The sequence below is a fragment of the Neopsephotus bourkii genome, unplaced genomic scaffold (genome assembly GCF_033783945.1).
Source record: "Neopsephotus bourkii isolate Nb327-2 ecotype Australia unplaced genomic scaffold, CSIRO-AGI_Nbou_v1 NB_1181, whole genome shotgun sequence".
Classification (NCBI taxonomy): domain Eukaryota; kingdom Metazoa; phylum Chordata; class Aves; order Psittaciformes; family Psittacidae; genus Neopsephotus; species Neopsephotus bourkii.
In genome coordinates this window covers 4100454-4121076 of record NW_026901666.1, presented here as the reverse complement: position 1 = coordinate 4121076, position 20623 = coordinate 4100454, and the positions used below count along the sequence as shown (strand labels likewise).

Here is a 20623-nt window from a genome sequence, read left to right as displayed (position 1 = left end):
GCATCTGTTTTGGCCGAACAAGTCAGCTACATACTCTCAACTTTCATGAGCTTTGAGAAAGCTAAACTCCCCCATCTCAAAATTAGTTTTGCACTACATTTCCAGGCATGCTGCCTTCTGCAAAACAAGTGATCATTTTCAAACTGTACAACTTCAGGAAGATGAGAGAACACAAGAAAAACAAAATTCAGAGCTCAAGAAGTGCTAGTATCATTTGGGTTTGACTGTAATTTTTGGTTTTTTTTTTTATTTTTAAGCACATTATTTACAACAAATGGCTTATAGTAAAGCACAGACCAGAGTCCCAAGCAGCCAGCCACTGGCATAGCAAGAGGATAAAGATTAGTGCTGAAATACAAGCAGTGATTAACGCACCAGGAATTGATATAGATATGATTCATCTTGCTGTCAATTAAATGTGAGAGCAAAGAAAAGCTGCATACAGGGATTCCATCTGCAATAACGTGATTAGTTTGGCAGTGAACAAGCATGTTTACTGAAATAAGCAATTGCTGTTTATATCTACAATTTCTCAGGCAAGAGTTCCTTGAATGGTTTTGATTACACTCTTAGCAAGACGAAATTTGGTTTGGCAGTTCGAATTTAATCATAAAGTTATAAAGTGATCTAGTAATCCATAAGCCAGCATTCTTGTTAATTGGCTAATGTAAATCTCCAGGTAGGTTTGCAGAGTCAAATTCATCATCCTTATTCATAAAAAAATGTAATTAAACCTCCCCAAAGCAGGCCTCGATGCATTATCATATTATCACACTTGATTGGATTCACCTTGATGAGCAATTTGTACTGACCACCAATGCACTTACATGCCAGAAAGAGAGCACAACTGGCTGGTGGGCCTTGTTAGGAAGAGAGAGGGGTCTCTTATACCCCGAAACAAAGCACTGCTTTTCTCTTAATGATTACAAGGGTGTGGGAGTGGGAAAAGAAAATAAAATTAAAAATCCCTCGTCTCCAGTTCGGACTTGGCACATCAAGGAATACCTGTGTCACATCAAGTAGTAGCTCGCTCGGCTCGATGCATTAAAATAAAGGCATAGAAAGCAAGAATATAGCAATGCAGTCAGCACTTCCAAGAAACAAGAGAAACTGGTCTTTCCATTTCTCCATCACCTTTAGCATTAGAAGCCCTGGTGAAACAGCCAGCAAAGGCTGTCTGTGTCACACTTGCCATACAGGTATCTGAATATTTGAGGCCAAATTAATCAATTATGTATACAGCCGGTGATCTCAGAGGGGTCCAACTCCATCTGAGAAGCAGTTCCCCGCAGGAGCTCATGACTAGGTGTTAATGTAGCATACATGGATTTCAACAGTTCCTGTATGGTCTAAAATTAAACCCATTTACAGTGGGAACACTGAAAAAGATGTAAGAGTCTAACTTGTGCTTCACCCAAAAACAGTTTAGGAAGGACTAGTTTTCTCAGACCTCTGCACTACCTGCCATGAAGAGTTCTCCAACTGCCTCCTTTTCTCTGGAAAAGGGTTTTTCTTTTCAATCTAACCAAAAGCCTCCTTGTCAATTACGCATGTGTCCTCCACAGCCTAGGTCAACAAGGCTGCACAGAAAGCTTGACCAGCTTCCTTAAGGGAAATGGTTATTCCATATGAAAGAACCACTCCTGTGTGTTGCCTGAAAGAGGTTTTGCTTCAATTAAGTGTTGCTCCTACTTATTCCCTTACACATAGCATTATTAATTCAGTAAACATCCCAGTGAGAAGGTTACTATAAAAGACACTGAAGTGCAATATTAATCTATCAGCTTACGTGTTAAATTCACTAACAGCTCTGTAATGTCACAACATGTTCCCATCCTCCCTTGCTCAGCAGGAACTCAAAAAACCCAGCACAAGGTAAGGACAATTTACTAAACCCCTTGTATGCCCACATATTGCATACATAGATACGTATTCTCCCGTTATATCACCTCGACTGCTGTTGCAGAAGCATGCTCCAAAATGTCAGCATACATGCATGTGAGCAGAAAAATAAGCTGGGGTAAAAATCTTGAAAACCAGAATAGATGCTAATCTATGGAGTGTTTTATTTCCAAGGTGTAAATACTTTACAGCTGTTTACACAGAGACAAGGCTAACTATGCCATTCTCCTCACAGGCAGGTTCTGACTCTCAAATCTAGCTAGGGCAATTTAAATTTCAGCATCTCAAATTACCAGTCCTCATCCCTTTTAGTAGGCAAACCACTCACTAGTATGCTCGACTAACAAGTCCAAATGACCTTTTACCCTTTCTCAAGAGCCAGAACTTTACTATCCTTCAGCTTCTTCCTTGGAGTTACCTGGGACAGCCAAATTTCACAGAAACATTAACCACCAGCTGGATGAACATGGAAAACAAAGACAGACATATCAACTAGCCTGTGTGTTCAGGATTATTAGCCTGACAAGGTCATTATTCCATAACTGGGTGCCCCTAATTCCAAGACTCTAGCCACAGCACAGACATCCAGTCACTGAGTAAAGCAATATGAATGTGGGTAAGAAAACAGAGCATTTTATTTCTGTCTTACTATGTGATGGATTCTGTTCTTGAAATAACAACAGCTTTTCTACAATGTGTAGCCAATTAGTGCACATCTTGGGGCAATATCCTCTTCTGGCAAAGGAAGACAAGATCTTTGCCCTAGCATACCTTTGATTGGCAGGCATTATTAAAAATAGGACACTTGGGCTAGAGGACATGTCCACAGCTTAGATATGTCAACACAACAAATGGACTGTCCTCCTTTGTGTCAATCCCTCCAGTTATGTTCCACCTGCTGCCCTATATTAGGTGTTTAATGCAGCGGCTTTAAGGGATATCACGTGGGAAATGTGCAAGTTAGTACAACATGAAAACAACATGCTGTTCACTTGACAGATCCATTTGCTTACACATATGCTGGAAATTTTCAGATCCTTTGTAGGCTGATCTGACGCAATAGGTTTAGAAACTGGGGGACAAGCAGTCATTTCATTTTGAGAATAAGTCCCTTCTGTAAAACTTTGGGGTTTAATCCACCTCTGGAAATTTACAATGGCCATCCAATCCCTAGAAAAATGGGAATGTCCTGAATTCTGGAGTATTGCATATACAACGAGTGAGCTATCCAGATCAGTTTTCCCTTCCAACTCCCTTTATTAAGCAGTCCTAAAATATGAAGCTGCCATTTCTGATAATAATGAAGCCAGACTGTAAAATCCTGTGCTAAACACTCAAGAGAGTTAGAAGCAGTATTATCATCTAGGTGCAAGACAGGCAGCCCAACAAGAAGCTCACTTTAAATGTGAAGTTTTATTTTCTGCAACACTATCTAAAGCCATACGGATCCTGTCTTATCCGCTTTCCAGCCAGGTTCCTCAGACATGACTCATCTCATTTGCTTTACTAATACCTCAGCTGCTGTTACTCCTCCCCACAGAAACAGTCAGAAGCTTTGAGGTATCGTTTATTCAGACGTCATACACACCTTCATGGAGCTCAATGAAGATTCCCTTTCATTACCCACTGTTTTACCTTCAACTAGACCATTAAGATCCACTTCTGTTCCCTATCTTCACCCTATCTTCAGCTTGCCCAATTTGAATGGCAGCTTACAGTAAATGTGTGGTAACTAAAGCAATTCACAGAGTAACAACTTGTCTAGATGAAGAGCTTACTGATTGTATTTCTAAGGTGAGAAACAGAAAGCATCACATGAAACAAGCACCTGCTCACCTAGCTGCTCACACTGATACCATCTCAAAGGAAGAAAGAGGTATTTCTTGGTCTTAGGCTTTTTCCAAACCTAGATTGAAGCAAATCAGGCCACAGCTCTGACTACACCTACTTCAATCATTTTACAGAACATTGACTGCAAATACTTCCAGCCAACTGCAGGATGTGAGCCTCAAAGCCCACATTTAATGCAAGAGAAGAAGACACGTTCCTTTATACTCATCTACTAAGTATAGATGTGGTTATTTTACAAAACTCTAAATCACAGCACAACCGTGTTTAAAAGAAGGAGGATTTATTTAAGACAAAGAATAGCTGTCGATTCACACCAGCTCTGCCTAAAACCAGTTCACAACTCATGTTCCTTTTACTGATTTCTCCTTGGCTTCTGCATTGAGAAGCAAGCTAAAAGAGAGTGGTGACTCTGAAGTCTACTGTGAAAAGAAGATATGCCAATGAAGTCTGTTTTCTACGACAGCAAGAATCAATAGAGTAGATATCTACTGCACCTCTTCCTGCTATCACTACCTTAACAGCAAGTCTCCAACATCACCCTTCACTACGTGGGGAATTTATTCTGCCTGTGCCTTAGCTACCTGGAAGAGAGCACTGAACAGTGCTTTGAGCTTACCAGTGTCTGATTGTGCCCACCTAGACAGAAGCTGTCGCCCACCAAAGCAACAGGAGCCTCACCACTGACTTCTGTGGCACAGATCCTACCCTCAAACAGCCTTCACCTTTCTGAACTGAATAAGAGCTGGCACCATGACTGGTTTAAAGCTGAGATTTATAGAGGTAGTGCTATTGGTTTCACTTCAAGCTTGCAAGTTTGAAAATACTAACCAAACTCTACTTAGCGCTTACACTTCAGCAGAGGTTTCCGCTCCTCCTGAACCTAAGTAAAATCCTGAGTAGTACACAAAGGTGATTGTTTAAACAAGAAAAACAATTTACAACAATCACGCTTCACCACTGGTTAAAGACCTACAACAGTGAACTATTGTTAATGCCATCCTCCAGATTAGCACCCACCAAAGCAACCTGAGAGCCTCTTGGCACTCCTTTCCAAACAAAACTATCTGTATAAGCCTAACATATGCTCAAACAGATTTTAAGTTTCATATTTTATCAGAAATCATAATTAATACTTACGTGTTTGTTTCTATACTGAGAAAATTGAGAGAGGCCAAAAACTGTTGCTATGGCACCTCCTCCAATGAGAGCAGTTCCTTTCACTGCCTTCTGAAATGCCATCTTTTACTGTAAGAGAAAAAGATAAAAATTAATAGGCAGTTCTACCATGTTAGAATCTAAGCTACACAGAATAGATCATTTGTAGAAACTAATGTCAATGTCATGACAAGTTGAAATTTAGGGTAGCAGTATATTAATTAGTGATTTTCATTGCAATACTAATAATTTCTAAACAAAGTCTAGACAGAGGCAAACCAGAGAACTCCAGTATTTGCTGTGAAAGCTGAACGACAAAAGCGTATTTAGATGCACAAGTAGATACGAGTATAAACACACGATGTAAACTCTAAATACTCATATATGTGACAAGTGCTTACAATCCCATGATAACAGCAGAACAACATCTCATCATCAGCCAGATGGCTGCCAAATCCTTACCACAACAGAACAGACAATCTACTTGACAAGACCACCTTTAAGTACCCTCCCATCTCACCAAGCTATTCCTACAATCATATTTGCCTCATAGCACTCCATCTTGCTTTCCAGCCAGGAATTACCATCCCTGTATTCGCTGTATATCAGAAAAGCTTGTCCTACACAGGAATAGCAGAGAAGCAATGTGCTGCTAGTCAGGAAGTTGGTCCTTCAGTGAGAAGCAGCAGCAGCAGAGACAGCAGACAAGATTAAGTGGCTTGAAATAAGCACAGAACTTTATCATCTGGCTAGAGAGGGTTTAAAACCAGCCCTATGTGGGTCAGGCAAATTCTTAAAAGACCCACTGTTCAGATACTGAATGAAAAATTTGCATGGCACTGACCTGAATCTTAAGCAGGCACAACCTAATCCATCTTCCCAGGACGGTGGCAGCTCGCCTCACATTAGAAACAACATATATCAAGTTTGAAAGATTCCTGTCAGCACTTCAAGCCCTCCAGTTATGCAGACATCTCTGCTCAAGCCCCACATTCACCCAGCAGTCTACGTACAAGAGATTTATCACCATTAAGGCTCAAAGCAGAAGGCGGCAAGTGTACAGCCCCATGCCAACACCAGCGGACTTACAACACAACAGGACCAGCCGGGGCCAGGAGCAGGGAGCAGCAGGGGCTCCCATCCCAAGCCAGGCAAGGGGTAGGTGCCAGCAGCCTCACCTGCAGCCTGGCTGGGGTCTCATCCCTCTCTTGGGTCCCCTAGGCTGGCCTGCTGCCTTGCTCCAGCACAGCTCCGGCACAGTACAGTGCCTCACTGGACACCTCCTGATTCAAACATTTCACAGCCTTCTCTCCACAGCTGCTGTCTGTCCTATCCCATACACACACCAGAACACATTGTAAACCATCACTTTCAGCAGTGTACAGCCTTATTGTCAAGATTTGCAGAACACTATTTACAATTCCAGAGTTATTTCTTTGGCCTCGTAAGTACAAGTAAACATGAAATACTGTATGTTACTATGCATCTGTACACATTTCATCTTTTTTCTCCCATTAGCTCTTCCAGCTACCATAACTGTTCTTTTTTCTTAAGAAATACCCCAAACATGTTTAAGATGCAAGTCAAACAAGAAAGCTTCATTTAGAAGATGGTAAAGATCTTAACTTCATTCCCTGTGAAACACATTCAGCATATAGGGAAATTCCATATGTTATTATTACACATAAACATTTGATGTACAGATGTTGTATGCAAGGGATTATTGTACAGAAGGCCAAGACTTTGAGCTTCCCAGTTTTTCTGAAGAGCAGCACATGTGCCTTTGAAGGTTCCCACCATAACATTTGTGTGTAGATAATCACATTCTCCATTATCTTCATACTTCACCCTCAAGAAAAGGCCAACTTCCTCTTTCCTTTACATGACAGTGAGGAGTAAAAGTGAAAAGCAACAGACAAAAACCCCCATAACAAGGGAGGTTTCTGAAAGGGGAGTTACTGTGGAGGCCTGGCCTCACAAGCTGTGACACCTCCACAGAAACAGGGAGGTAAGTGCAAGTCTGAGATCCAGGACCTCATTGCCAGCAAGGCAAGCAGCCGCACTGACACCAAGACACAGCCCTGTCAGAAGCACACAGTGCCAGAGTGGTTGTCAGAGAAGAGGTGTCGATACTACCCTGCCCTTCCCTCCCTGCAGGATGGAGCCCTGCACCATGGCATGGCTGCCTCTCCCTAAGGGAGCAGGGCTCCAACCAGCTGCCTCTGCAAGAGGGAAGGGAGCACCCAGCAAGAAAGGCTCCCCACAGGGGTACCCACCAGCAACCCAGCACAGTCAGCTCATGGGAAAGCCACGTACACTGGTATGTAGGCTTGTCCCTCCCAGGAGTCCCTCTCTTGACAGTCTGGCATAAGTCCTGTACAACAGCATCTGAGCAGTCAGAGACATGTCTTATCCCAGGAGCAGGATGTCTCAGAATCAGACCATGTCCTGTAGGCTTATCCTCACCCAAAAAAACTAAAGAGTAAAACCTAACCATCAGCCTACCCTAGATCCGTTAAGACAACCTTTTGTACTATCACTTCCACGTACCTGAGAACACCTGCAGATACTCATGAAGTCGTAACACAATATGAAATTCAATATTGCACAAGAATTAAAACAGCTGGAAAACTTGCACTGCCATCACCAAACTCATCATCTCCTGCAAAAGAACTAAAACAATCAACATCAGCTCACATACTGTCTATAGCCACAGAAGCATATGGTCATGGTGAATACATACACGTCATCCAAGCACACTGTGTACTACACACACTTCTACCATAAGGTTTCTTCAAGTCGCTAGAATAATAACTCATCTTGCAGGCTGCAAACTGGTGGCAGTCTTGAAGTAGTTTCACACACCTTACGCATCAGCAAAGGAGTCACTTCAAGCAAGAGTATGAAAGCGTTACAAGTGCCTGTTCTGGGAATACAATATGCTCTAGAATCCACAGGATTTTAAAAAGAACAAATTAGCATCTTCCAACAAGCTGGCTCACATGTCTGCAGAGATATTGGCTTTCAACAAAACAAATGGAAGTGGATCCTTTCAGCCAAGATCAGTAAGAAAAGGTGATGGCCGACGCATAAATCCGTACTTATCCCTGTTCAACTGAACTCTGAAGGCTCATTAGTCATGAACAGAGTGCCACAGTTCAGCAGCTTGTGTGGGATGGCAAGCACAGTCCAAGGGCTCCTGGTCAAGTGATGAGCACTCTCAACCCCAGGGGAATCAGAGGTAACTGAAAGCCTAGCCAATGCTAATAGTTTTTTCTGGCCACTTGCCTCCTCACACCTTTTCTGAGACCTCATGTTGAAGACCAGATATATACCTACCTAAGTTAACCCATTACATTTTTATTGAGTGGGACTGAATTAGAGCAGCACAAGGTATGCAAACCACTGACTAAATGTCTCCGTGATCACTGCCCACACCAGTTTACTTTAAAATACAGTTTCCCAGGCAGCTTTGGAAGTTACTTATTTTTAAAAACAAAGAAATCATGATTTCAGGACTTCATGTTCTACCAGGCCTTTTTAGCACACATTTTATCAATACTTCTAGGAAAAAAAAAAGGGGGGAAACCCAAACAAAAAACACGCAAGTTTTTAAAACTGAAGAAATAATGTAGCTATTTTACCATTATGTCTTTAATTATGGGTCAAAAAAACCTTATTGCATCAACCTAAATCTGAAGTTGTGAATTACACTAGAAATACCATTGTACAGATGAAGAAAAAAAGCACAAATGCCCCCAAAATTGCACAGCAGATTTCAAGTTGTTTGTACAGCAATGCAGCACAAACTTGTGGAAGTAATCGGCAAAATTAATTCAGCACTCACCGCAATTGAGTTACATATATAGTCTTGTGCTATTTTTCAGTAATTTGAAATATCTATTCTTCTGATAGCTTTTTTGTTAAAATAAATAAATAAATAAATAAAACACAACAAAAATACCAACCCAACCCTCAAACAGAATATGCTCACATACTGAATAAAAGCCGCACTTGGCGAGTGCTAGGAAATAAGGTAATGACAAATACTATGCCTGCTTTTCATATTCAGAGAGCTCCATCTCCTCAGTTTCCATCTCCCAACAGGCCTCTGCAAATCCCTGGTGCAGTCCCAAGTTCTGTTTTCAGCTGCCTCAGTTCAAGCTGTTCCCTGTGCCATCTTTTCCATGACTGTCATTAGTATCAGCACCCTGCCACGCTAACATACCTTCCACAACCCCCAGCCTACTGATGTACTCATAGGTGCCAACAGTTTAGTTATGGATGCTATAGGTTCTCATTCATTAGCTAGGATAAACACTAGTTCTTCTAGATAAGACAATTCATTTAAACAGCAAAAGCAACAAAAGCCCCTGTGACTCCACAATGTTTGCTTCGATCCAGGAGGCTTTGAGGCATCTGTCACCAGCTAAACACAATACTACAGGGGCAAATAGCTTTAATTTAACAGTTTCCTAAGTAAAACCTCTATTAAGAGCCCAAATGCCAGTGCCAACTGCATGCAATAAATATTCCTTCCTATGTATAAATAAAGGACAGCAAGTCTTCAGAAGTTAAATGATTATCAAAATCAAATGAAAGTTTGACTCCAAATCGGTTTCTGAAAAATTTTGGATTAAATACAAAAATCTTTAGAGTGGTGCCTATTATAGCACAGTCTTCTGGCATACTTACCTTTTCCCCTTTTGAATGTCTACAAGTGACTCTTTACCCTACAGAGCCCAGCAGAAGCAACACAACACAACAGAACACACACAGAAGGCTGCACAGTTCCACCAGCACCTGGAAGTGCAGGCACTCAGCCATGAGCAACCAGGTCTGGGGAACTGCAGCAGCATTGCCTGCATTCGCTTCCACTGCCTCCCACAGCTGGCTTCCTCACATGATGCAGGATGCAAATGTGCACTGATTAACGAAGGGAGAACACAAGAAAGACCTGAGTGTTCCTAAATGTCAGACTGGAAACCACAGCAGGACAACAAATGCTTCAAGAGTAGTTTCAGTATGCAGTATGGAGGGTGGCTCCAAGGAAAACAGAGATTCCCTGTTCACAAGGAGTCACATGGAGAAGACGGGTAATGGGTACTCTCTCCAGGTTACTCCTGGAGAGATTCCAACAGGACACAAGAGGAAAATTTTCCACCATGATAACAACCAGCCATTGGAATAACCTCTGCAGAGAAGTGGTGGACTCCCTAGCAGTTGACACTTTTAAGATTCAGCTAGACAGGGTGGTGGGCCATCTAGTCTAGGTCATGCTTTGCTTAGAAAGGTTGGATCAGATTACTGTCAAGGTCCCTTCCAACCTGGGATTCTGTGATTCAGCAAAGGCAGTAACCTTGAAGGGGCTTCGGACTGGACAGCCAAGTAGCACTCATGTCTGCTGTCCCAGTTTAATATCCTTTGAATACAGCCCACATACTGTTAAAACTTTATCCAATCGTCCCATGGCTTCCTCCACAAATAAGCCCCATTTTTTCACGGCACATACAAGATGCAGAGAGCTGTGACAAGCCTTCCTACTAACACAGCCAGCTTACAGCAACACAGAGGACACCAGCAGGGAGCTCCGCACGCTACCACAGGAGGCATGAAGGTATAGGAACGTAGGTAATGCGGGTCAGGATCACTCCTGCAGTGGGACCTTCCACCAGTCTTACTGTGGATACAGCATTCCTAACCACACTAAAATGACATTAGATATGCCACCAAAACCAGTTTGTCACTTTCATTACACAAGATAACATATATAATATAAAGAAACAGTCGGACTCAGTGCTCTCTATACAGGAGGGATTTCCAGCCTCAGCCATCAGCTCTGGGGAAGGGACTACACCCTGTTTGCCCAACAGCCAGCTACAGGTGTTGTTAGCTCTCCTCAGAGCTAGTAGGCAGATTATACACAATTCTCCAGGAAAAAAAAAGCCAAAACCAAAACACTCCCAGGAGAGCAGCTGCTCAAATTGCCACATAAATCTTGCTCACCATCACTAAGAGAACCTTATTCAGGGGCAAAAAGGAAAATACAACCTACCATACGCTACTCCAACACAAAGCTAGACAGGCATTTGAATATACAGATGGTGCTTTTACACCTAGAGCATCTCAATTTCATTCTAGGAACCTGCAAGCCCACATTTAGTAGGTACTGCAAGCAGGCAGTGCCCCAGACAAACAGCCAGTGGACAGAAAGTACAGATGTGCCTTGCCACCATGTGCCATGCCAGCGCTCTGCCCCAACTCCTCAGTGGGGCTCTGATCACAGAGGTGGAGCACCTTTCCTATGAAGACAGGCTGATAAAGTTGGGGTTGTTCAGCCTGGAAAAGTCTCCAGGGAGACCTTAGAGCACCTTCCAACACCTAAAGGAGCCAAAAAGAAAGCTGGAGGGACAATTTACAAGGGCACGTCATGCCAGGACAACGGGGAATGACGTTAAGCTGTGAGAGGGGAAATTCAAATTAGACATTAAGAAAAAAACCTCTTATCTGTGAGGGTGATGAGATAGTGGAATGGGTTGCCCAGAGGGGCTGTGGCTGCTCCACCATGGCAGTATTCAAAGCAAGGTTTGCTGAGACTTGGAGCTACCTGGTCTAGTGCAAAGTGTGCCTACCAGTGGCAGGGGGGTTGGAACCAGAAGGTCTTTAAGGTCCCTTCCAACCCAAACCATTCTATGATCTCCCTGCCCAAATGCTCGAGCTTATTTCTGAAGGGAACTGCAGTGCATATGGGAAACGGCACACAACAAAGTCTCTAAGCAGGAGGATGGCTTAAACATTGCCATAGTGTACACAACCTCTAAGAGAAATTAGAGGCTCTCTAAACATACACTTGTGGTTTTTTAACTCAAGCTCTGTCCCAGAATGAATGCTAAAAGCTGCTGTTGGCACCAGCAGGATAAACCAGAGCACAGAAGATGAAAGGGAAAAGAATGCAGTCCACAGTTACGGGAAAGGTTGTACACAGAGTGCTATGGAGGAAGAGAGGAACCTACGCCTAAAAAACCCTCATCTTTTGCAACTGGGTAATAAACTTGAGTCTCGTCCAAGCTGAGATCAGTAGCTTGTGATGGAAACTAAATTTTATTTTAATGAAAATTATTAGAGCAAACAGCATAGGAAGTGATGCAGTCAGAAAGAAGCCATTCTATGATCTTTCCATAACACAAACATTTTGAGTCACCTTTATAAAGGCTCAGTGTAGAGTGCTTTACTGCTGTGTGCCCTCTGACACTGTAAATCTGCATGTTAAAGCTTATCTTTAGTTTTGATATAGGCAATAAATGGCACCCTTTGGACCCAGGCCCTCAGTTCAAGGGTGAGCTGAGTCCCTGAGAGGCTCTTGAACAAGCTTCAGCAGGAGCAGGGAGCCCTTGACTGGCAAGGGAGGAGCCAGCGGCATGCTGCCAGGGCAAGGAGTGCCTATTGAGGACAGCATGATCTGCCCAAAGAGTTAAATAACCCTGCAGGGAACATTGCTCATCGAAACAGCTGAGAAAGATTGACAGGGACATGAGCTCAAATTTCTAGCTATTAAAGGATTCCTGTAAGAAGAAATAGGATTCAAAGTTGAAAGGAAACACAAGGGGGTGTGGGGGGTGGAGCTAGTCTACATGAAACGGAAACTACACTAAAGATTTCTCAAGACAACATCATGCTTTCAGTTTCCAAAAGTTAAGAAAGTTAACACAAACTGTCGTCCCATTAAGGACTGTTCCCTGCCGCAGCGCATTACTTAACCAGCAATTCAGTCATACTGACTTTGCTGTAAAGCAGCAATGGCCACTGCCTCAGGAAATTCCCACTCCAGAGTCCAGGTTCAGCAAGGACCCAGCCTCAGCGAGGTCTCAGAGACTAAGAGACCTTGGACCTCCTGCCTCATGGACAAGGGCTCCACTTTGTCAACTAACACACTTCCTAAATGAAGGATTCCTCTGCTTCACTTTCAACCCGACATTTGAAAACCAAAAAGCACGCGAAGTGCAACTTACATCCTGATTTTCACAGAAGTAATTTCAACACCCGTCTTCAGTAGATGCTTCTGAATATCATGCCTCACACAACCAACATCTGCCACCCCACAGTTCTCATTAGGCTGACATAAATCCTAGGAGTGGCTTGCCTTTCTGTAATGCCTAGTCAGGTAGCTGCAAGACTATCAGCTGGACCTTATCTTGAGTTGTGTAACCCACTCTGACCTCAGGGGGCCAGGTGACTAAAAAGCAAGTGCTGGCATTTCTATACTCAAGTGCTTTCTAAGTAGTAAGATATCCAATTGATTTAGGCAGTGCATTTCCAGAGTCGGTGAAAGAATGAAAGGAATCAGGGAAGAGGGAAGGAAGGGGAATGGTGGGAAATTCAGATGCAGAATTGTGAGGCAGAGATCAAAGATGACTACTTTAGCAAAAATGAAGAGACAGATGGATACAAACTGTAGAGCTTAGCAATAGGAATGCGTGACGCCCTGTATGCTGCCATCAGATATGGTCTATGAGACACAAAATCTGTTAAATTAAGAGATGAAATCCAATCTGTTATGTTGTATATCTGTGTGCTTTATGAGGCCATTACCATGGTATCTGGGTGCTTCACATTCCATTTTAAATGAACACATCTAATAAAGTGAGTCACTCAATGGAAGACTTAAAAATAGAAAACTTACAATCATCACCACTACAGTTTGCATAATCTGCCATTGGTGCAGTAGCATTGTCGAATTTGATCTGCCTCATTCATTCCAAAAGCTTCTCAGGTAGGTGTTGAATGATGAGAGCCCCAGACCAATGTCTCTCCAGGCTGAGCTGGGAGTTTCACACCGCCTCTGCTTCTCCCAACAGTTTAAGTTGCTGTCTTCAGTTCCCTCTAATTCAGCTTTTGAGCCTTCTTGGAGAACTACTTAAAAGGTGGCTACTGACAGCACACATAACAGCAGTAAGACAGGCCACAATTAGGGTTCTCACTGTGGGTAACTCAAGCATTTAAATCTGTACTAACCTGAGAGCACGCTTACTGGCAGTTTGTAGGGTGTGCCAATGCAGGAAGTGGCCAAACCAGAAGAAAAAGGGAATGTAATCAGAAAATAATACTATCAGCACCCCCCTTGACAAGATCAGCTACCAGCTGTCTCTTATTTGCTTTTAAACTGAAGTGATTAACACTACATTACGTAGGATGCCAGACCATACTGAGTGTCTTAAAAGCAAGTGATAAGCTTAAACCAACCCAAGAGAAGATGCTTCCCCTGCAGCACTCCTAACAGTCATCAAGCATCTCTGCTCAGCTGACATGGGCCTGGTCTTCTGGGCTGCACTGTGGTATTTCTAACCAACCCAGTAACTACAGCAAACAAGAGAACAAAGCAGCACACTTTGAAGGGCAACCAGAGCTCATTTTCTACCTCACCAGCAGAATTCTGGGCCACTGAATCATGCACTCACAGCTTCTACCTGTAACTCCTGTAAGCCGTATCTATAATGAAGCTGCACACTATGGAAGAGTTCCAATGGGTACAAAACCTAGCAGAGTCCACCCTCCAGATTCTCTCCTGAAACCTCTGATGGCTATTTCAGGTTCTTAAATACAAGTTACAGTACTTTTAGTTAAGGAATTATCCAAGAACTACCTCACCAACCAAGCACAGAAACATAACCTACAATACCTAGACAGCTCACAGGGTTGCAAGTCCCTCACAGCCACAGACCACACCACAAAATTCTAAGTGCTTGTATATCAAATTAAAACCTGAAACAACAACAGTTCACCCTGCATTAATCAGGGGGAGCAAAGCAGCAGTCTACTTATATGGGAAAATCCTTCCCATGTGCCATGGCCAAAAGTAGTCGCAGCACTTGTCATGCAGAAAAATAAAGCAAGAAATAGGCATACTGTCCTCATCACTTCTCTTGGTCTCCACTGTTTCAAACTACTTAATTTCCTTTCTGTGCTCAAGTACCAACATTTTCCCACCCAGCATTAGACAACACCCCAGCTGCTTTAAGCTCCATCCTACAAGGAGCTTCTCCTTCCACTATTTATATTTTTAACCGAAACACTTCTTTTTCTTCTGTTTTGTTACCCTCCTACCCAAAAAAAATGTCTTACAGATCATGACAGCAAAAGTCTGATTTGCAAATCTTTATTGGTTTTTCAGACAGAGAAAGCAATGTGTTTCTGAGAAAAAGGCAATCCCTACAGAGAGAGATGGCTTCAATCCCCAGCACTTTACCCAGGAATTAACAGGAATACAAAGAAACACTGAGGTCATGAGTATAACGAGCTTTCCCACCATATGAACATCATAATCTATCTATCAAATTACATGCTAAAATTATTTAAATTCCCTCCTGTCCTGTTGAAAGACGGCTTTGAAATCCGCCATCCAAGGAGCGGAAAAACGAGTCTCTGGCCTGATTACTGACTAAATGTACAAAGTATGATTTCCATACTTTTTTGTTCTTGTGATACTGTATTTGACTTAAACAGTTCAAATACTCACTCTTGCTTTCTCTATTAGTGGGGGCAGTATCGCCATAAACCCCACCACACACACAATAATTTGCAAATACTATAGAATCATAGAAGAGTTAGAGGTGGAAAAGACCTTAAGATCATCTAGTTCCAACCCCCCCTGCCATGGACAGGGACACCTCACAGTAAACCATGTCACCCAAGGCTCTGTCCAACCTGGCCTTGAACACCAGGAATGGAGCATTCACAGCTTCCTTGAGCAACCCATTCCAGTGCCTCACCGCCCTTACAGTAAAGAACTTCCTCCTTATAGCCAATCTAAACTTCCCCTGTTTAAGTTTTAACCCGTTACTCCTTGTCCTATCACTACAGTCCCTAATGAATAGTTCCTCCCAAGCATCCTTGTAGGCCCCCTTCAGATACTGGAAGGCTTCTACAAGGTCTCCACACAGCCTTCTCTTCTCCAGGCTGAACAGCCCCAACTTTCTCAGCCTGTCTTTACATGGGAGGTGCTGATCATCCTCGAGGCCCTCCTCTGGACTTGTTCCAACAGTTCCATGTCCTTTTTATGTTGAGGACACCAGAACTGTGCCCAATACTCCAAGTGAGGTCTCACAAGAGCAGAGTAGAGGGGCAGGATCAGCTCCTGGTGATCCACCTGCTCATCACGCTCCTTTTGATGCGGCCCAGGATACGGTTGGCTTTCTGGGCTGTGAGTGCACACTGAAGCTGGCTCATACTCATTTTCTCATCGACCAGCACCCCCGAGTCCTTCTCCGCAGGGCTGCTCTGAATCTCTTCTCTGCCCAGCCTGTAGCTGTGTCTGGGATGGCTCTGACCCAGGTGTAGGACCTTGCATTTAGCATGGTTAAACTTCATAAGGTTGGCATCAGCCCACCTTACAAGCTTACCAAGGTCCCTCTGGATGGCATTCCTTCCCTCCAGCGTATCAACCGAACCACACAGCTTGGTGTCATCAGCAAACTTGCTGAGGGTGCACTCAATCCCACTGTTCGTGTCACCAACAAAGATGTTGAACAAGACCGGTCCCAACACCGATCCCTGAGGGACACCACTCATTACTGGTCTCCAGCTGAACATCAAGCCATTGACCACAACTCTTTGCATGCGGCCATCCAGCCAGTTCTTTATCCACCAAGTGGTCCATCTATCAAACTGATGTCTCACCAATTTAGAGACATGTATGTCATGCAGGACAGTGGCAAACACTTTGAACAAGTACAGGTAGACTATAAATCAACCTATAAACCAATCACTGTAATTAGACAGAAATGTTAAACCGAGTTAATTTACAGCTGTTCACCCTTTCTTCTGATATCCTTCATCCCCCTTGTATTTAATTTAGATATTTCATTAGACAGTCTACCAAACACAGCTTGAGCCTAATACTGAACTATATCCATGGTTTTCTTTCCCACCTTAGTCAAACACTAAAGAGGAAAGGATTTGAAAATGGTTTCCTTATTACAAGACTGGACATAGACCTGCACATACAAACAGGTACCTGCTCAAAAAATAGCTACACGTTAGGTGGTTACTTAGGCGTGTCAAGGAAGTAGCCTAGTTTTATACACTGGAATAAAGATTGAGGCCTGATAGTACACATACACAAATCTAATCCCAGAGGAGAGGCATGCATTCAGTAACATTTCGAAATCAGAATCAATCCTTGGTTTGAGAAACACGTTGCCAAGTAAAGAAAAGGGCAGCACAGCTCAAGACTTTGTACCTGGAGAGAGCAGAGAAACGAAAACCCGGGCGGGCTCCATCAGCAGTCAGCAGTACTGGAGATAACTTGGAGCAAGTGCATCTGGCATCTGGAAACCCCTTTGAGAGTTACTTGAGAACCTGGCTCAAAGTTATGTCGGGATACAGAATGCTTTTAGAAGCAATACCCTGATACTGTAAGAGTTTTTATTTCAAATTGTTTATTCCTTACATAATAACAACTGTTTTCTAAAGTAATGCTTTTTGGAAGAAATAGACTGCATCTACATTAGCAAGATCTGTGGCACAGCTGCAGCAGACCCCTAGAACAAATGGCTGTTGCGGAAACAACAGTCTTCACCATGTCCATGCACTTTGCATCATTTACCCTCAAGCAGATACAGCCTGGACCCACAAATACTCATGGAGCAACTCAAGAGCACAAGGCCTTCCTTCTTTCTCTCAGCCACAAATTTTTATTTTGTGTTAGTTTCCCTCTTTACCCAGCACTTGGCTTGTTGGCTGTCTTCCACCCTCCTGAGCATGCCCATAAGGAAGGGAACAGGCAGGTGCCCAGGTCAATCATGGGCACAGCTATCCTTACCCTTCTGGAGGCAGAGGGCTGCAGTCCAGCTCACACCCATGAGCTCCCATCAGATGCAGTGGGCACACCCACACTGATAAAGCTAATCCCGGAAAAATGCAGGCTCACACTACAGCCAAAGGCCAAACAACATACAGTAAATTAACTGACTTATACAACTAGGCTATCAGACCTCAGGTTGAAACTATGTGCAGCATAGGCCTGTATATTTTAGAAAAAGTAAAATAATTATCCAAGTCCTACAGCATGTAAACAAGCACTCCCATAAAAGTAAGCTGTTGCTTAACAGAGCTACTTGCAAATGCAAACCCTTCTTTTGAAACCCTTGGGATATTTCCATGTGAAAGTAGAAAGTAACTATTGCAAACTGACTGTGGAAAAGGAGCGTTTCTTTTAAATATTTGCTAAAGCTTCCAGAGACTTGTGTGAAGACAAAGGAGGGAGCAGAAAGGAACCTGCATGAGCTTTCATTTGGAAGTGGTTTGCTTTAATGGCCACTGAACCTACCACATCCATCCAGCTTTCCAAATTTCTGTTAGTAACAAATTACCAGGTAAAAAAAGATCTCCTGAGATAATATTACATTATGTAAAACAGGCCTAGGTCACAAAGTTATTATTACTATGCTCCTGCACATGCATACATATACACACACATAATTAAGCAAAACCAAGTGTATACCCATATATATACAAAGTTACACTGTAAGTTGGACAGAAGGTGTGTGTAGAATTTTTCATGTGTGTCTATTCAAAACTTTCATCCAAAGTTAAACTAAATAAAATTGGTAACATCTGACATTAATTATATTCTAATTATTGCTATTTTAGAAGAGACAATACTGGATTTTGCCTTAGCTATCAACCCTTAGGGATCTTGAAATATCAGACTGCATCTTTACTAAATGACTGTTAGTCCGTGCTCATCACTTGAGGAACCATACCTATGAATAAGTGAGAAAAGGTGATTAATGTCAATTAAAAATACACCACGCTCTGAACAGCTGGGTTTCCAAGCTTTATTCTTATCCATGGTCAGATCACGTCACAAATGGATTTCAGAATCTTGAGGCCAAACTGTATGTGATTACCTGGGCAAACCGCTCAGGCAGCAAACCTGGATGGAAACCATGCTGCACGCTAGCAGTCATGGCTCAAAGAGATCCGAGTGCAGAAGCAGACTGCAAACACGGAGAATGAAAACAAGATACACAGAGAAGTCTAGGCATGACCGCAAGGACCACTAAAAGACAAATGCAAGAGTCTGCAGCAGTAACAGACTCGTGCAACTGCAGTGCTCCAGGCCTTCAATAGAAAGCAGTTCTTACCTCTGCAGCTGTCCTGTGAGTAGCTGGGAATCCACTGCAACTGAGCAAGGGTGGAGATGTGTTCCTGTAGCCACTCTTGATACAGTTCAATGCCTTTGCCTGTCAAGAAAGCCCTGCACAGCTGCAACAGGTACAGCTCCCTGAGATGCAGGCCTCTCACCACAGATGACAGACGAGGGCACATAGCAAGGAGCAGGGTAGAGTGAAAAAATCCAGCTCTCAGAGTGGAGGGAACCCTTGCTTCCCAGCAACAGGTGGAAAGGAGCTCTCTTTCAATACACCTGTACTACCAGTTTACAGTAAACAGCAGAGTAAGTTCCACAGGTAATAAGTGGCTGCTTTAAACTCACAGTCTCCACATATACACGTTTGTATCTTTTCCTATAGTTATGGTTTTTTAGATGCTTACTGAAGTGGTAAGAATGCAACAAAGTTTAGGGCTTACTTGTTAAGACTGCTATGGTCTCATCCAGAAATTATCCCCTTAATAAGTTCAATGTGAGAAGTAACTGTCGTCATTTTCCAAAGTTCAGACTAACTACAGCTACGCTATTCCTTGTCCAGAATTCACTTTTTCTTTTTTTAATAACAGGAGACACTGTAATCTACCAGGTCTAAGAAATAAAATCTAGCTGATGAGTTCTGCAAACCTGTTTGTTATATGTAGATACCCACAAAGGTGCAAATAGACACCGGGGCTGTGCCTCCATGTCCGAGGATACTGATGGAACTCAGCCCCTGAGCAGGGTGACACCGCACAAGCAAGCGGGACAGCTGCCAAGGACTTGGTACCACTTCCATGAAACAACCACACAATTCAGTTTTTTACTATTCTTCCCACCCAAAAGCTTAAATAAAACAGGGAGAGTGGGCTGGGAGCCCTTGGCAGCATAAACTCCTACTGTGCATTGCAAAAGTAAGATCTGGGGAAGCGAAAAGACGGTCATGATGCGATTTATAATAAAAGGAACTTTACGGTTTAACCCTCGGTTACCACACGTGCGTCCTGTACAGATCGCGCACAGAAAAACCCTTCGAGCCGGGGCAGCGCCCGCTGCCGGGGCTCCCGCAGAGCCAGCCCCGAGGCCCGGACCGCTCCCCTCCGAGGCCGGGCCCAGGTGCAACAACTCCGCTCCCCTCCCGCTGTCGAACCCCCGCCGCCAGACCCGACCGCCACTTACTGCAGGAGTCCGGCCGAGCCCGCTTCCCTGTCCGGCCTGCAGAGGGAAGCCAGCCGGCTGCCTCCGCGCCTCCTCCGGCCGCGGCACGCCTCGCCTTGCCGCCGGCAACTCACCGCCCCCGCCTCGCTCCGCCCTCACGCCAACGGCACCTCCCCGCCCTGCCCGCCGCTTGGCCCGGACTGCGGGCCGCGGCCGGGCCCTGCGGCAGGCTTGCTTGCCTCAGGGGACAGCGCGCGTAGCTAGGCCCCGCTGCCGGGGCCTGTTCCCGCCTCCCGCTCCGGCGCTGAAGAGAGCGGCGTGAAGCCCGGCCCCTCCTCCGGCTCGGGCTCGGGCTCGGGCTCGGGCTCCGGCTGAGCGGGCGCGGCTGCGGCTCCGGACGGGATCGGGCGT

At 43.9% G+C, this 20623-nt stretch overlaps 1 protein-coding gene across 3 annotated transcripts in view; it reads right to left on the bottom strand.

The window, feature by feature from the left end:
* Nucleotides 1-19159, bottom strand: part of GPD2 (glycerol-3-phosphate dehydrogenase 2) — a 61471-nt gene extending 42312 nt beyond the window's left edge. The window contains exons 1-2 of one of the 3 annotated variants that reach the window (XM_061363788.1): nt 19053-19159; nt 4891-4998 (exon numbers count right to left, since the gene is read on the bottom strand). In XM_061363788.1, coding sequence (XP_061219772.1) covers nt 4891-4992 — 102 coding nt within the window. In that variant the 5' untranslated portion in view covers nt 4993-4998; nt 19053-19159. Of the gene's footprint in view, nt 1-4890; nt 4999-5492; nt 5588-19052 lie in introns of those variants that run through there. The other 2 variants (XM_061363786.1, XM_061363787.1) reach the window with 2 other exon arrangements.
* Between the last annotated feature and the right edge of the window lie 1464 nt (nt 19160-20623).